This window comes from Globicephala melas, chromosome 16 (genome assembly GCF_963455315.2).
Source record: "Globicephala melas chromosome 16, mGloMel1.2, whole genome shotgun sequence".
Lineage (NCBI taxonomy): Eukaryota > Metazoa > Chordata > Mammalia > Artiodactyla > Delphinidae > Globicephala > Globicephala melas.
In genome coordinates this window covers 79470668-79489602 of record NC_083329.1, presented here as the reverse complement: position 1 = coordinate 79489602, position 18935 = coordinate 79470668, and the positions used below count along the sequence as shown (strand labels likewise).

The 18935-nt window shown below is 42.3% G+C and overlaps 1 protein-coding gene across 3 annotated transcripts in view; it reads right to left on the bottom strand.

Moving 5' to 3' along the window:
• Positions 1–18935, bottom strand: part of PCNX2 (pecanex 2) — a 273314-nt gene extending 254379 nt beyond the window's left edge. For 2 of the 3 annotated variants that reach the window (XM_030839645.2, XM_060285935.1), the window contains exon 1: positions 18347–18755. In XM_030839645.2, coding sequence (XP_030695505.2) covers positions 18347–18499 — 153 coding nt within the window. In that variant the 5' untranslated portion in view covers positions 18500–18755. Of the gene's footprint in view, positions 1–18346; positions 18756–18916 lie in introns of those variants that run through there. The other variant, XM_060285936.1, reaches the window with a different exon arrangement.

The window sequence follows — 18935 nt, the reverse complement described above, 5'->3', positions numbered from 1 at the left end:
TGAAAGTATTTTAAAACTATTTATTGAGCATAAATTGGGCAAGATTTCAAATTTTATTAGTTTTGTAACTTTTCCTGTTCATAATACCTGAAGAGAAAGAGCTACTACCTTTTTATTTTTTCTTAAAGTCTTTCTTATTTTTCAGGTGCTGGTACTAGCTGCAATGACCAACATGTGATTTGCAGACAGGAACCCCATGGAACAAAAGATACGTTATAGTGAGAGTCTCCAATTTCTACCAGCTCTTTTCTACAGGCTAGTCTGGTCTTCAGTGCATACGGTCTTCAAGGCCAGAGGAGGGCCTTTGAGATGCTGTTTTCTTCAACAAAACACAAACGGCCTTGCAGAGAACAAAGGGAAGGAGAAAGGTTAGTGTAACGCCCCCTTGCTTTCCTCCCTGATTTCCCATTGGGTTAATATCATCAAGCCATGGACTTCTCTAGTGACATGACGTAGGCAGGGGCCATAAGAGGGTGTACTGCCTCTCAAAGGCAGAGGGACATTTCCAAAAGTGGCAAAGGATCTTTGCATGGAGATCATGGTGAAGGTCAGCTCAATTCTGCCCAATCCCCTCAAAAAACAAAATGAATCACTGGGATCCACATAATTGTCCCACTCTGTAGGATACCCCACATCCCTTCCTATTTCTCTCACAGACCGTGGACCATGGCAGGTTCTCTGGTCCTTCCTAAATGAAATTCTTATCTTCTGGGATAGAAATGAATTCCTGAGGGTCCCAAGATGATACTAAGGACAACCTCAATAAACAGTGAGACCCTTTTAGCAATGCATCTCCCAGAAGGATCTCATAAGTCCAGTAATGATTCCAGTCAGTGCTGCAACCTGGAACACAGCGAGGCTCAGAGGCCACATGGCCCGGCCCCCTTCTGCTCCCATGCAGCCCCGGCACAACCTGCCCTGGTCCTATCTAACAATTTACCATCTGGGTAAGACCGTTCCTAAAACAGAATAGCCAAGCCAAAGGAACAACCAAGAAAGAGGAAACGATCACCTACAGTAAAAGCAGAAGTGAAGAATTTTCACCATCACTGACTTGTTTTCATTTCATGCGGATAAAAGTCCACAAATAAATATGAACTCATAAATAAGTGAATGACAGAATGATTAAATAAGATAAATATCAGATGGATAGAAATATATAAAGTCAGTTCCCCTCCCTGGAAGCAGATAAGTTCCACATTTACACATGTACCTCCTCATGAGAAGTTGTGAAGAACCTCAAGGAATATATAGCCAAGTTGAAGAGAGACAGACAGGAGAGGCCATTAATAGCCCCCATCACTTTTCCTTAACATGTATGTATATTTCAGGTCTAAAAAAGTGTAGGTTAATAAAAAAGAATGAAATAATGCCATTTACAGCAAAATGGATGGACCTAGAGATTACCATACTAAGCGAAGTAAGTCAGAAAGAGAAACACAAATACCATATGACATCACTTATATGTGGGATCTAAAAAAAAAACTGACACAAATGAACTTATTTACAAAACAGACTCACAGATATAGAGAACAGATTTGTGGCTGCCGGGGAGGAGGGGAGAGGGGGCTGGGGGAGGGAAGGATTGGGAGTTTGGGGTTAGCAGATGCAAACTATTATGTATAGGATGGATAAACAACAAGGTCCTACTGCAGAGCACAGGAAACTATATTCAGTATCCTGTGATAAACCATACTGGCAAAGAATATAAAAAAGAATGTATGTATATATAACTGAATCACTTTGCTGTACACCAGAAATTAACACAACATTGTAAATCAACCGTGCTTCAATAAAATATAAATTTAAAAAATAATAATATCAATAAATGTAGGCTAAAGCTAGAGAGTAAGTTTGAAGAAACTGATAAAGAAGCAATAAAACCCAGCAAATGCTAAAACCAACATGATGCTGAGTGAAGTAAGTCAGAGAAAGACAAGACAAATACTGTATGATCTCACTTACATGAAATTTATTTAAATATAAGTGAAATACAAATTTATATTAGTTTAAAACAAAAAGAAAAACAACAAACTTATAGAAAAAGAGATCAGATTTGTAGTTACCAGAGATGGGGGGGTGGGAGGAGGGAAACTGAAGGAAGGTGGTGAAAAGGTCTAAACTTACGAGAGTAATAAGTACTAAGGATGCCATGTATATGATGACTATAATTAACATTGCTGTATGATATACAGGAAAGTTGTTAAGAGGGTAGACCCTAATTCATCGCAAGAATTTTTTTCTTCTCTTTGCACTGTATCTATTTGAGATGATGGATGTTAACTAAGCCCACGCTTAGCTGTGATGATCATTTCACAATATATGTAAACCAAACCATCAGGATGTCTACCTTAAACTTATACAGTGTCGATTGTCAATTACTTCTTAGTGAAAGTGGGGAGAAAAAGAAGGCAGATAAAAAAGTTTTTAATAAAAAATAAACCCCAGCAAATGTCTATGAGAATAGATTAGCAAACTGTCATATACAACTTATTTTTGAAAGGAGAATTATTTTATATTATTTTATTTTATTTATTTTCTTATTTTTTGGCTGTGCTAGTGGGATCTTAGTTCCCCGACTAGGGATGGAACCCATGCCCCTTGCACCATAAGCACGGAGTCCTAACCACTGGACCACCAAGGAATTCCCTGTCATATACAAATTATATTCATAAGTTGTTTGAATTATAATGTAGCTTGGGTCTCATAGTATTCCAATTAGTAGGGGTAGCAGGGAAAGTGCTCACTCAATATCCCACGGGCTCTCCTACATTTCCCAGCCTCCCTTGCAGTCAGGCTGGGCCCATGTGCCTACTTTTGGCCAATGGGCCATGAGCAGAAGTGGCCAGTGTCACTACTAAGCCTGAACAATTATGAGCTGGTGCCTCTTCCATGCCACTCTCCTCCTCTTTAGTTGATAATCTCAGAGGCCACGTTTTCCAGATCCATCTACAAGACAATAGAGCTTCCTTCAGCCTGGGCTCCTGGGTGACTCTATGGGACAAGGCCCTTACAGACCCAAGATGGACATGTAATAGAAGCGAGAAATAAACCTTTGATTCACTGAGCCACTGAGATTTGGGGCATGGCAGCTAGCATGGTTTCACCTAAATTAATATTGGGGGGTACCATTTTATGGGGAAGCTTCCATTCAAGATTAGAGATAAAAACCCTAAGGCATTGGGAAAAGAAGGTTAGGGATGAAGGGGGAGAGAGAAAAGATTATATATGGATACTGGGGAAATTCATTTGGAAAAAAACTGACTTGCCACTATTCTCATAAATATGGGCTACAGCATAAGCTTAGTAATGTTGGAATTAAGAGAAGGCAAGAAGCTTGAAGTTGAAGTTGACATGAACATTAGTAACTAGTTTGCAACCCAGGTGAGAAGAGGTCCTGTCTCATCCTCGACGAAGGACCACTTAGCACTTTGTCGCACCACTGAAAAGCCCCTACACCGCACCAGACCCTAGTAAGAGATAGACATTTTACTGAAAATTTCCTTGGCGAGAGGAATGGTTTCACAGCACGTGACTCATGGCACATTATTCCTCCCCAAATTCTCTGCTCTCATGATTCCTTTAAAAACCTCTCCCCCTTCAGTAGACCCTCCAAATGGAATCTAGCATCCTCTAAATGTCCCCTTTTTATGCCATATAATTAGAGCTCTGCCCATATTCCCCCAATTCTACATTCCCAGGAACATCACTGAAAATTCCTATCAAGGCCATTTTTCTGCTGACCTCATTATGCTCAGTCAACAAAAGATCTCCAGCTTCTAGAATTTTCTCTCCTATAAGTATGCATGCAAGGAAAGGAAGAGGGTTTAGGAGAAATCTGTCATGAATGAGCAGTTTTAAATTTGTATTTAATTTCGATCCCAGATTTTTCCCCCGATATAAGGTATATTCAGATCTTGAATAGAGGTTTACTTGTTCTAAGGTAAATCACAATTTTTTCTTGTTTACATGAACTTAGCATTTTAACACAACCTTATTAACCGTAGGAGGCAACCTTTCTCAGAATTATATTCTGAAAAGGATGATGGATGTTAACAGCAATCTGGCTGTTACTCCCCAACACTCCACTGAAAATGTTCTTGTCAACGTCTCTAAAGACAACAATTTAATCCAATTTTCTCAGCAGCCCTCAACACAGTTCCTCGCTTCTTGAAATGCTCACCTCTTTCTGCTTCTAAGACGCCACACTCTCCTAGCTTTGTCCCTGCCTCACTCACAGCTCCTCTTTGCCTTACGTCTGAGTCTAGAGCTCCTGGGGCCTCAGCCCTCTTCTCTCTTCCTACATGTTCTCACTCAGTCCCTTGGCAGTCAATGGAATCCCTATATTGATGATTTTCCAATCCATATCTCTGGCTTAGACAGCTTATCTAAGCTCCCCACACCTATATCCAACTACCTAGTCAACATCTCCACTTTCACATCTAAAAGGAAACTCCAAGCTAACATGTCTAAAGTTAGGTATTTAGTTTCATGTCCTTTGTCACCAACTGTCCCCTCCTACATACCCTTTCCCACCTCAGTCAACGGTACCCCAAACACTTGCTGCTCAAACCAGGTAACTGGCCATAACCCTTGATTTCATCCTTACTTCTCCACCCCAAAAATGAACATATCACTAAATCTTATCAAACTAGATCCACATTTCTCCATCTTTACTGCCAACATCACCTCTGGGCTGGACCAACAAAAGAGCCTCTGAACCTCCCACTTCTATCCTGCTCTTTCTCGAATCTACTCTCCGCCCAGCAGCCAGAGACATTTTTTGACAAAGTAAACTGGCATATCTTTTTAATGTGTTTTTTAACCTGTTTTATACCTCCCAAAATTATTAAATAAACAAAGATGGAGGGAAAAAAACTAAAATTAAACACCCACAGATGAACCTAACCATATAGCAAATGGATAGCATAACAACAAAGACAAATCAAAAATTAGATATAAAAAATTATTAGGGACTTCCCTGGTGGTCCAGTGGGTAAGACTCTGCGCTCCCAATGCAGAGGACCCGGGTTGGATCCCTGGTGAGGGAACTGGAACCCGCATGCATGCCACAACTAAGAGTTTGCATGCCGCAACTAAGAAGTCCGCATGCTGCAACTAAAGATCCCACGTGCCGCAACTAAGAAGTCCACATGCCGCAACGAAGATACTGAAACCAAGACCCAGTGCAGCCAAAATTAATAAATAAATAAAATAAGTATTTTTTAAAAAGGACTTAATCCTATACAAATATTGAATCATTACATCATAAACCATAATCTAATATGATGTTATATGTCAATTATATCTCAATAAAAAAAATTTTTAATAATTAATCCAAGTAACTTTAGAAAACAATACTCTCACAGCACATTATTGCTATATTCTTAAAATAATAATAATAACAAAAACACAAAACAATCTTGGACTTAACCAAAAGATTTTCTTTTGGTAGAGGTATGGGAGTAGTAATTCCTGTGTATATTTTAGGATTGAAAAAATGATATTGTTGGCAACCAGAGTTCTCACTGTGGGAAAAAAGGAGATACAAATGTGGAGCAGGTGAAGGAAAAGAAAAATCCTTTAACTTGGATCAGATTTTAAAGGTTTCAGAACAACTCTCAGTAGGCGACTGCTAGATAGATAGGTAGATATGCTCCCCTAGCTCTGTCTACTGAAAGGACCTAGAAGCAAAGACAACCCCAAAGCAATAAATATAACTACAGCTTCCCCAAATCTTGGATTCCAAATGCCACTTCCCACCAAAAGGATCAGGGCTCCTTAGAGTAATGACTGGTTTTTCCAGGGCTGGAGCAGAAAATGTATAAGCTAAGTGTGGACTAACTTGTTGGGCTAGAAAGCAAGAAAGTGCTCAAAAGCTGATGAGGACATATCCAAAGGACTCAAAAACTGCTGGAAAAAGGTACCACTTGCCAAATTTTGGGTAAACTTAATATCAAAAAGACTGAGGAGAGTTGCAGGATACAAGATGAATGTACAGAAATCTGTTGCTTTTCTATACACTAATAATGAACTATCACAAAGAGAAATTAAGGAAACAATCCCCTTTACAATCACATCAAAAAGAATAAAATACCTAAGAAAAAACTTAACCAAGGAGGTGAAAGACCTAGACCCTGGATACTATAAAATATTGATGAAGGAATCTGAAAATGATAAAAAGAAATGGAAAGATATTCTGTGTTCTTGAATTGGAAGAATTCATATTATGAAAATGTCCATACTACCCAAAGCAATCAACAGATTTCATGCAATTCCTATCAAAATACCCATGACATTTTTCACAGAACTAGAACAGATAATCCTAAAATTCATATGGAACCATGAAAACCCCAAATTGCCAAAGCAATCTTGAGAAAAAAGAGCAAAGCTGGAGGTATCACACTCCCTGACTTTAGACTATACTACAAAACTGCAGTAATCAAAACAGCATGGTACTGGCACAAAAACAGACACATAGATCAATGGAACAGAATAGACAGCCCAGAAGTAAACCTACACACTTGAACTATGACAAAACAGGAAAGAATACACAATGGAGAAAAGACAGTCTCTTCTGCTGAGAAAACTGGACAGCTAAATGTTCTAAGAATGAGATTAGAACATTTCCTCACACCATATGTGAAAATAAACCCCAAATGGGGAGTTCCCTGGTGGGCTAGTGGTTAGGATGCCGGGCTTTCACTGATGTGGCCCAGTTCCATCCTTGGCAGGGGAACTGAGATCCCACAAGCCACATGGTGCAGCCAAAAAATAACAAAACAAAAACAAACAAAAAACTCAAAGTGGATTAAAAACCTAAGTGTAAGACCTGAAACCATAAAATTCCTGGAAGAAAACATATGCAGACCACTCTTTGACATAAATAGTGGCAATATTTTGGGGGTCTGTCTCCTAAGGCAAAAGAAATAAAAGCAAAAATAAACAAATGGGACCAAATTAAACTTAAAGGCTTTTGCACAGCAAAAGAAACCACTGCCAAAACAAAAAGACAACCTACAGGATGGGAGAAAATATTTGCAAACAATGTGACCGACAAGGGGTTAATATCCAAAATATACAAACAGCTCATACAATTCAATATCAAAAAACAAACAAACAATCCAATCAAAAAATGGGCAGAAGACCTAAATAGACACTTTTCCAAAGAAGATATACAGATGGCCAACAGGCACATGAAAAGATGCTCGTCATTGCTACTTATTGGAGAAACACAAATTAAAACCATAAAGAGATTATCACCTCACACCTGTCAGAATGACCATCATCAAAAAGTCCACAAGTAACAAATGCTGGAGAGGATGTGGACAAAAAGGGAACTGTTGTACACTGTTGGTGAAAATGTAAATTCATGCATCCACTATGGGAAACAGTATGGAGGTTCCTCAAAAAACTAAAAACAGAACTACCATATGATCCAGCAATTCAATTCCTGGGTATATATCTGAAAAAAACAACTCGAAAAGATACATGCAGTCTAATGTTCATGTCAGCACTGTTTAGAACAGCCAAGATATGGAAGCAATCTAAATGTCCATCGACAGATAAATGAATAAAGAAGATGTGGGGTGTGTGTGTGTGTGTGTGTGTGTGTGTGTGTGTGTGTATAATGGAATATTAGCCATAAAAAAATGAAATTCTGCCATTTGCAATAAGGTAGATGGACCTAGAGTGCACTATGCTTAGTGAAATAAGTCAGACAAAGAAAGACAAATACTGTATATCATTTTATGTGGAATCTGAAAAATAAAACAATGAATGTATAAAGCAAAGCAGAAACAAACTCACAGACATAGAGAACAAACTAGTGGCTACCAGTGGGGAGAGGGAAGGGAAGGAGCAAGTTAAGGGTAGGGGATTAAGAGATACAAACAACTATGTGTAAAATAGATAAGTAACAAGGATATATTGTACGGCATAGGGAATTACAGCCATTATTTTGTAGTAACTTTTAATGGAATATAATCTGTAAAAATACTGAATCACTACGCTGTACACCTGAAACTAAAATAAAATTTTAAATCAGCTATACTTCTATTTTTAAAAATCTGGTTTGGAGATAAATTAAATATTTAAATTAAAAAAAAAGAATGATGATAGGAATGAATAATATCCATTGAATTAAAAAAAAAAAAAAAGAATCTGTGAGACCACACTAACAAACACAACAAAACTACAAGGCGGGGGAAAAGGATAGCTTTTCTTCACAGAAGAATACCTATGAATAAATAGAAAATCACCATTTTTCAGCCATCATTTTGGTAATTATTTTAGGTAAGCATCATCAATTTTTGGTACAACCACGAGTAAAAATGTTGGGGGAATACAATAACATGTACAGTCTCCAGGTTTCTCCTCCCAGATTATTTGTTAAATACAAGAGGAAATTAGGTACCTTTACAACAGAGAAATCTGGCCAACACCATCTTGACCAATGACCAAACTTATTGGCACTACCAAAGGGGCAATGACATTGGGTGCCTCTGATGTGATACAGGACAAGGACACATCACTTAGGTAGTATTCATGCCAAAAAATGCATAATCAGACACCTAATCTCAAGGATACAATTAAAAATCCAAATTGTGGGACATTTCTGCAAAACAACTTTTATTGCCACAAAAGAAAAAAATAAAACTTGAAGAACGTGTTCTAGAATAAAGGACAATTCAGAGACTTGACAACTAAAAGCAACGCATGATCCTCGATTGAATCTTAGATCCAGAAAAACAAAACAAAAAGCTCAGCTACACTGGACATCATTAGCATAACTGGGGAAATCTACATGAGAACTATGTATTAGACAATAGCATTACATCAACATTCATTTTTTGAGTGTGATGATTATGTGGGAGAATGTCCTTCTCCTTAAGAGACACATGATGAAGCTTCTAGGGGGAAAGTGTCTTGATGTTTGCAATTTATTCTCAAATGATTCAGCAAAATTTTAAATGTATAAATATATAAGACAGTGATGTGGCAAATGTGGCAAAACATTAAGAACTGGTGAATCGAAGTGAAGGGTATATGGTATTCATTGTGTTATATTTGCAACTTCTCTGTAGGCTAGAAATTTTTGAAAAATAAAAATTGGGGGGCTTCCCTGGTGGCGCGGTGGTTGAGAGTCCGCCTGCCGATGCAGGGGACACAGGTTCGTGCCCAGTCTGGGAAGATCCCACATGCCGCGGAGTGGCTGGGCCCGTGAGCCATGGCCGCTGAGCCTGCACGTCGGGAGCCTGTGCTCCGCAGCGGGAGAGGCCACAACAATGAGAGGCTCGCATACCGCAAAAAAAAAAAAAAAAAATGGGATATAAAAAATAATATCCTACTTCAAACTTGACCAAAAAAGAATTCATCAATGTGTCTTACCATACTGAGACTGAAACTCAAACTCCTTCTCTTGGTCTACCATCTTTGCTTGACAAGCTACTAATCATTCATCAGGTTCCAGATTAGAAGTTATTTCCTTTGTTAAGCCTTCCTAAACACCAAAGCCAGGATAAGGTCTTTACTGTATAGCACCTTGTACTTCCCTTGTAATAACAGTAATCATTGTGTTATTCACACCTGTTTACCTTTACCTGTTAACTTAATAAGGAGAGATACCAATCTATCTTTTGCCTGTTGTTTTCCCAACATCCAGCCAAACACCTGGCACTCAGTCTGTTGTTGTAGACATAAGTGTTGTCCAACGAATAGGTCCAGTTCTTCCCTGGACACACAGTAGGACTGTACTTCCCCCTCCCCTTGGGTAGATGTGACCATGCAACTTGGCCTAACAAAGATGTCTGAGTGCAAGAGGTATCTGCCGTTTCCAGGTGGGAGCTTCAAGAGCTAGTCCATGCTCTTCACCCTCTCTCTCCATCCACCGTGGTGACTGGCAATGGTCAGGGTAATGGGGTGAGGATGGTGGGGAGCAGAGCCCCTAACTACCCAAACTGGGGGTCCTATCAGCCTAGATACCTACATGCCTGTGAGGAGCAGGATCCCCTGCTAACCATGCTCCCCTTCCCCTCTAACCATGTTGGACACATAATATGAATACAAAAAAAATAAACTTGGTGAAACCAAGGAGATTTTGAGGCTATTTGTTATATCAGCACAAATCAGCATATCCTGACTGATATATAAGTGTTCAAATACTGAATGAAACAATTCAAATAGCCAAATATTAGCATTAGGTTTAAAATCATCTGAAAAACGTAAATATTCTTCAAGGGGACGGGTCAAATAAATCACCCTTTACTCACACAGTGGAATACCATGCTGACCTTAAAAATAACGAAGAAGGGGCTTCCCTGGTGGCGCAGTGGTTGAGCATCTGCCTGCCGATGCAGGGGACACGGGTTCGAGCCCTGGTCTGGGAAGATTCCACATGCCGCGGAGCAACTAGGCCCGTGCGCCACAACGACTGAGCCTGCGCGTCTGGAGCCTGTGCTCCGCAACAAGAGAGGCCCGCGCACCGCGATGAAGAGGGGCCCCCGCTCGCCGCAACTAGAGAAAGCCCTCGCACAGAAACGAAGACCCAACACAGCCAAAAATAAATAAATAAATAAATAAATTTTTAAAAAAAATAAATAAATAATGAAGAAAACCTTTATGTAATGCTCTCCAAGAAAAAGTAGAAAAGGTAAAGTGGAAAAAACAAGGATACGTACAGATACGTGGTTGCATACGTATACAACAAAATAGTCAACCGAAAGTTTTGACCAAAGAGCCCATGTGGGATAGATATTAGATTTCAGTGCGACTTCCGGGACAAACCACATCCAGAAACTTCTACACGGGTTATGACAATGAGTGCGATGACCCTAAAATCCCTCACCAAAAGCGAGGATGTAATAGAGTCCAGAATGAGAGGACCTGTGAAAACTGTTGGAGGGGACCATGGCGTTCAGTGAGCCCTGTGTCTCTCTCCCCCATAGTCGAGAGGAAGGCGTCAGTGGGGCCACTCAAAGACTTACTATGGGTCCCCGACAATTTGGGCAGGGAGTCTGATGTCTGGTTCTTCCCAGAAGAGCTAAAAGATAAGAGACTGGCTGGCTAGCTGCTCGGATGGAGGGTTGAAGGAGAAGTTGCTATGTTGGGGTTGACCTGCTCTCCCAGAGTCTGTTCGGGCACAGGATATGTGAGTGTTTGCATGGACCCAGGAGTTCGCTGGAGCAGAGGAAAGCTGGGGTGGACCACCACATGCCAAGGAACTATGAAAAGAATAAGCAACCAGGCGGGATAAAGAGGCAGCAGCCCTCCTCCAAGAAACTGTGGGCGGGAGAGCCCTGGAAAAGAGAACTGGGTCTCTGCAGGACACGTGGAAGGACCTCGCCAGAGTGAGTCAGCTGGGACCATGAGCCACGCTTCAAGGGCCGGGAGCCAGCTTACCACCGTGCCTGTCAACAGAGCACCTTCCTGTTCTTCTATGCCAAAGGCATCAGAACATTAGCCAGTGTGTGAGGGAAAAGAGTGAAAAAAGACCTTGCCATCCTCATACCCCTTCCTGCTTGGATCACCATATGGAAACAGACATTCTGAAATCCCCAGCAAGTCTGTGCTTTGTTACTTAAAGCAACTTAGAAGACTTTGTATTACCTGTGACCTGAAGTCCTGGGGCTTGCACCTTTTTATCTAAGAGTAGAGAAAGAACTCCTCTACAGAGCAAATTGAATGGGACAGTGGATGACAAAGAAGGCTGCTTTGGGATTAAACCTAGCAGCCCCACATCACACTTCCATTCACATGTGTATAAAATGTCACTGGAAGAACACACAAGAGACTGTGTGTGGTGGTTGCCTCTTGAATGAGGTACTAGAGACAAGTGTGAGAGGAAAGTTAACTTTTCCTACATACTTCTTTGCACCTGTTCAGTTTCTGGATCTCCTCAAGCCCATGTGCAAAAAATAGATGGTCCTGTTGTGAAATTACCTGTATTCAATATGGAATGGCCAAGGGGTACCAGCTCCAACTGCCTGGCCTCTAATTCTGGTTAGGTCACGACTAGCCATGGATCCTGCAGCTTCTTACCCAACCTCTCCACGCCAGTTTCATCAACTGTAAAATGGGAATAATGACAGTGCCTCTCTGGGTTACTGTGAGGAAGATATGTTTTAGTTCATGATAAGCTCTTTTTTTTCTTTTTTTTTTTTGCGGTACGCGGGCCTCTCACTGTTGTGGCCTCTCCTGTTGTGAAGCACAGGCTCCGGATGCACAGGCTCAGCAGCCATGGCTCACGGGCCCAGCCGCTCCGCGGCATGTGGGATCTTCCCGGACCGGGGCACGAACCCGTGTCCCCTGCATCGGCAGGTGGACTCTCAACCACTGCGCCACCAGGGAAGCCCCTATGCCAAGCTCTTTTAACAGTGCCAGTCTATCTGTGCTCAGTGAGTGTTGGCTGTTATTATTACCTGTAATAATAATAATGATGATGATGATGTTAAAGGGGAAAGTCCATCAGAAGAAAAGGAAAAAAATCTGAATACCATTAAGAGCTAGTCCAGTTTTTACTTTCATGGGACGTAGAAAAGAGATTTAGAGTAGATAAAATGGGAATAAAGTTGGGTGGCTCGTAAAAGGAATCATCTGAGAGACCAAATGCTTAAAATCAGAAAACAATAATCACCTGATAAGTATCACCTTCCATATAAAATAAATCCCACCATCCAGCAATCCCACTCCTGGGAATATACCCAGACAAAACTATAATTCAAAAAGACACAGGCACCCCTATGTTCACAGCAGCACTGTTCACAACAGCCAAAACATGAAACAACTATATTTCCGTTTTTTAAAAAAATTTAAGTAAATACATAAATCACACCAAGCCTATTAAATAAAGCATTAGACATTACGATTGGAAAAATAACAGTATATCTAAGGACAGCCGCATCAAAATAAAACTAGTCACTCACTGGGAGAAATTAAGGGAAGAGCCAGTGAGGTCAGAGACATAAATTTAACCACCAGAAAATGAGTCATGAACTTGCAATACTAGAACGGAAAGGAAAGGGGGACAGGGTACTCTTTTTGGAGAGTGCTGGGGAGGCCGACATCCTCGAACAAGGCAGGTACCCGTTCTTTTGTCACAGACACAAAACACAACTGGCTGGCAGACAACCACGTGTCTAAATGGCAGAAGATGAGGAGAGGCAGAAGGAATTTTGCAGGAAGGTGGCGACATCACTCAAGAAAGGCCATATTGAGAAGACTGAAGACGACTGCCCTAGGATGCCCTAGGGAGGGGGACATCCCTGGTACAAGTGCCTCCGCCAGGAAAGCAAAGTCCCCACGGAGCCAAGCCCTTCGTACACACAGTCCAAACAACCAACTGCAGCAGGAAAAATTTAAGACAACCGCATGGGATGGCATTCAGCCCGAGTCTGGAAGCCCACGGCCCGGGGAAGAATGCCTTCAAGCATCCCTAAGCTGCAGCCCTTGCACTGCGAACCCACTCTGTGTCAGACAGATGAGGGAAGGAGGAAGGAAATTCAGACATTCAAGTGGATTATGGGAAAGTGGGGAGCATCGTGCATCTCAATGTGAGAATAACTAAGGTCCCCACAAGTAGAAGGACCAGACAATAAGCTTCTAGGAATCAAAGGAGACAAAGTACAGACCACGTGATTCACCAGCAGAAAAAGCCTGTCTTAGGAAGAAGCTGAATATGAATGCTAGGATTGACCAGGGTGAGAGATACGCTTTGGGGACCAGCAATGTACCAAGCAGTCCAACAAAGCAACAACAATCAAACGGACCAGCCAGGCCTGCTGTGTCAGGTTGTGCAGGTTGCATCCTGCACACGGGCCTCCAGCTGACAGGGTCAAATGGTGGCTGAACTCTAGTCCCCAGGTCCTGAGCCAGGAAAGGGTGTCTTTTTGGACAGACCACCTTTCCATAATTCACATAAACTCATCTTCTATGTTAGAAGCAGGAGTGAAAAAAGGGGTGGCCAAAGACATACAAGACCAAAAAAAAAATAGTTAGGTACCCAAATGGTGAGTGGCCACAGACCGTGACAAAGTCACCGACTAGGTGTGACAATGACAGCTAGTGCGTGCAGAGCACCCACTGTGTATCTATCTGGTGCTACGCGGCCCCATGACAGATAATCCCATTTTATTATAATTATAGCAATTAGAAAGGATGTGGTTCTTATCAAAAGAGTCTCCAAGGCTAAATTAAGAAGCAGAACTGGAAACACAGCAAGTCTGGCTAACAGACAAGAAAATCAGAGGAAGCAAAAAGCTACAGCCGTAAAATAAAGGACAGGTTTTCTGTGTGAAAATCATAGATAACGTTGCCCCACACGGGGCCTTGAATGTGAAGGCTCCACCTCATTTTTTCCACTACTCAGATTGACCTTACTACCACCAGTATGATCAGAACTTCCCTTGATGAGGGGTCACTGTTTCAGGGAGTTCAGATGCCCTCGTGCACAGCAGGTCAGCAGCGCAGTGCTCTGACAAGGCCACAGACTTGGAGACGACAGGATCTCAGCTAAAATTCTGAATATCACTACTCTTACTTAGATGGCCTTGAGCAAGTAACCCACTCCCTCTGGATCTCAGTTGCTTAAATCTATAAAGCGAAACTCGCTATCCCCATTTTGCAGATGAGAAAACTGAGGCCCGGAGAAGTGAAAAGACTTGCACAAGATCACACAATTGATAGGTAGTAGAGCAGGGACATCTTTTGACACTAGCCTGGTGCTGTCAGAACTTCTTAAGGGTCAGAATCATGCCTGTCCTAAAGCTCTACATGAATCTCTGTTGGTTATCTCAAAATAATAAGTACATGAACATGTGTAATAAATGAAAGGTTAAACATCTCTAATGACAAACGCATCTTTCAGTTGGTCCAAATTAAAAGTAGGCTGATATAGGACTTCCCCCCTGGTGGCACAGTGGTTAAGACTCTGCGCTCCCAATGCAGGGGGCCCAGGTTCGATCCCTGGTCCGGGAACTAGATTCCACATGCATGCTGCAACTAAGAGTTCACATGCCACAACTATGAAGCCAGTGAGCCACAACTAAGGAGCCCGCCTGCCACAACTAAGCAGCCTGCCTGCTGCAACTAAGACCCAGTGCAACCAAGTAAATAAATAAAATTTTTTTTAAGTAGGCTGATAATAAAACAAAGTAAAACTCTTTCCAAATTACCTAAATAGACCTAATGTTTTTAGGTACGTACTTTTGAGCATTTCTCAAAAACACATAGCTTATAAATGCTAATAAATAACTTATTTTCCAAACAGACCTGAGTAAATGCTGGGGCTTAGAGATCAGTTTGCCTCAGTAATTAATAATAAAATTTTAATTTACATTTCAAGGTCCCCATTAAGTAAAAGGGTGGATTCTCCCTGCAGTGGAACTGTCTTGACTAAACATGTTTAATCGAATTGTGCAAAACCCAGAAAAGTTCAGGGCCCCTTAAATAACAGAGCTTCAGCAAGCAGCCAGGGATCTTTTTGGACCAAGTTCTCATAAGTGGAACAAACTGAGAAAGATGTTAAAAATCACAGGCAGCACTGAAGTGCAGAAAAATATATTTAGGCATCAAAACCCAGAGAACAGAACCCTGCCTTGGGGAAGAAGGGTCTTTTATTTCTAAAGTTATTTTCAGAGACCGGAAGACCAGAGCAAGAAAAGGACTACCTGCATTTTTTCCAATAAGATAGGCTATATATTAAAAAGCAGCCGTGTAATAAATGCATTCACATAAAATGACTCTGTAATCGTTAAAAGCACACTGGCATAAAAATATAGAAATTTTAGTATAACTGGTTTGATGTAAGAATTAAAGTATTTAAGGTGTCAGCTTTTTGCTTTCTAAACTCTTGAGATTTAGCCAAAAATTATTTTGAAATATCATTAAAGAGGACCTTAACTAAGGACAATTTCCTATTTACAAATATAAAGTAGAAATCAAGCGACTCAGTGAATAATAATTAGGCAGAAATTAAGGGTTCCGAGCATATGCCTACATCCGATCTTAAAAGGAGTTATGTAAAAATGAGCCCGTACTCATAAAAAAACATCTGCAGGGATATACATTAAATGTTACTCAGGTTGTTGCTAAGGAGTGGGATTAGATCATTATCGGGAAATGCTCAAAATATGTTGTGAGGTAGACAACCTAATGCTGGTTGGAAGAGAAAGAGAGGCAGGTTGATTTTATTTCTACCAGTTTATTATGTGTGAGATCATTGCGAGGCAAATGCAGGGCACTTTGCTAGGTACAACAAGGAAGACCAAGATGAATCAACAAAATCAAAAACCATGTCCTCAAAAACTCAAAAAAGCTCACGACCCAGGAGCAGAGGTAAATACATGTTCCAACAACGAAGTACAGAATTCAAAATGTGCCACAGTACTGACATGAAATACAGAATGGTGTTAGGGCAAGAGAGAAGAGAGATTAATTCTAGGTAAGTGGGATCAGGGAAGCCTAGACAGAGATGGCCTTTCCAGTGGGCTTTCGATTTTGGCAAGTGAATGATGGGGAAAAAATAAAGTCAGTACTGAGAAGTACTTTCATGCATTCATTCAATCAACGGTTCATCAATTCATTCAGTTCTCTATTCATTCATTCATTCAATCCTCCTAGGCACCCTATAAGGCAGGTACTCTTAGCCCTGCTTTACACGCCAGAAATCTCAACCTAGCTTGAGCTCACACAACCAGTAAGCAGAAGAACCAGGACTGAACCCAAGCTTGTGTTCCTCGTCTCTCTGCTGCGCTGCCCCTCTAGACAAAGAGAAAACAACTGGGCCCTATAGGCTAAGGAAACAGGATGAACAAGGTCACAGAAGAGAAAACTTACATTTATTAAAAAGAAACCATTTATTAAAGGGTCTCCATGGATTAGCCGCTGTATGAAGTGCTTTTTACATGGAATTTACTTATTTTTCCCATGAAACGGTCATTATCACATCTATTTTAAGGATGACAAAAGGAAGATTTAGATAGGTCAACTATCAGGTCAAACAGCTCATAAGTAGCAAAACGGAAATTTACACCAGGTCTGAGTCCAATCCCAGGTCAAGCCAGAAAGATGGATAGCTTTAGGTGCTTATTTAATCCCTAAAACAACACTTCACAGCTGGTCCTAGTGTTTTCCTCATTTCACAGGTAAGAAAATTTAAAAAATCAGATAAGGTAAAAGTAACTTGCCCAAGGTCAGAGAACTGGTAAGAGGTGAACCCAAAATTTCACGTAGGCAGCCTGACTTCAGAGCCAGAATTCTGATCCTGTGACTAAACCACCAGAAAAACAATGAACGGAAGCCAAATCACAGACAACTTCTAATGTCAAACTGGGACTCTGTCAGCTATGCAAACTCACTGAAGATTTTTGCTCAGGAGAACATGATCAAATGATGTTTTAGGAATAAAGACCTTCAGTAGACATATCAAAATTAGATTCTTAACATTCAATATGACATGGAACACCCTGCTTGTACAGCTTTTCAAATAAGGTTAAACATTGTTTCAATAAGGTTTGTTTACCTAAGAAGGTCATCTGTGTAGTTACTCAGCAAGCACTCAACTGTGTAACCTCCCTAAAGGGTCAAGTAAATTACATTAGATTTATCCATCATTACATTTTTCTACAGATTCCTTTACACAGTGATGTGGAAATTGCAAATTGAGCAACTAATCATAGAACCTGCCTTCCCAAAGCAAAACAAGAAAGGAGGAAAGGGGGGGGGGGCTTCCCTGGTGGCGAAGTGGTTGGGAGTCCGCCTGCTGATGCAGGGGACGCGGGTTCGTGCCCCGGTCCGGGAAGATCCCACATGCCGCGGAGCGGTTGGGTCCGTGAGCCATGGCCGCTGAGCCTCCGCGTCCGGAGCCTGTGCTCCGCAGCGGGAGGGGCCACAGCTGTGAGAGGCCCGCGTACCACAAAAAAAAAAAAAAAAGAAAGAAAAGAAAGGAGGAAAGGGGGTAAAAGATCAACAACGGAAACAGGTTTGCTTTTAACATTTCATTTTTGCCTTTTGGCTATCATGCACAGCAGCTTCTACCAAACATTACCACAAGGTACCCAGCTGAGAGGCCTGGGACTGTTCACAGACAAAACAGGTTCAACCTTCCACAGCAACACGCAGAGTCTGACTCATCGGAACAACTGGCATCAATTCTTAATGAGTCCCAGAGCCCCCAAAGTCCTTCCTACTTCTTTTTCCTGCCGGAGAGCCCCTTCTCCTTTCCCTTTACTTTCTCTGTCCCAAATTCCTGAAGACCTTCCCCATACCGCCTCTTAGGGAATCACTGCCAATCCTTTCCATCCCGAGGCCGACTCGGAGGTTTCCCCAGGGCTTGAACGCCGCCACTCACCAGGTGCAGGGCCAGGGGCAGCAGCAGCAAGAACAGCCACAGGTAGAGGTGGCAGCTGTTAGTGAACTTGCTCTGGTCCGGGTCGTGGTACCAGCCCCCGGTGAGCGCGGCCCACACGCCCTGCCGAAGCAGCAGCAGCACCCGGGACGCCATGCCTGCGCCCCGGGGCCGGCGCGCGCCGCGCGGCCCGCTGCCAGCCGTCCGCCGCCCGGACGCTCTCAGCTTTAACACGCGGGCCCTCGCGCGGCGTCACGGACGCCGCCGCCGCCGCCGTCGCCGCCGCCGCCCCCTCCAGCTCCTTCCGCCCCACGACCGAAGTTCCAACTGCTCTTCTGCCCGCACCCGCGAACCGCGGCGCCGGAGCCGGCTGCTGCCGCCGGGCAGGTGGGCGCCATGTCCGAGGGAGGAAGGATTTTCCCAGGGTGCTCAGAGGCGGCTGCTGGGAGGATGCTCCAGAGGCTCCTCCCAGGGCCCGCCTAGAGTCACTCCGTCGGCCTTCCTTGGGGGAGGGCGGCGAGGGGGGCGCGAGGGTGAGAAGAATTACTGAGGCCCTCCAGCCTCTTCTCTTACCTCTGGCAGCTCCCCTCTA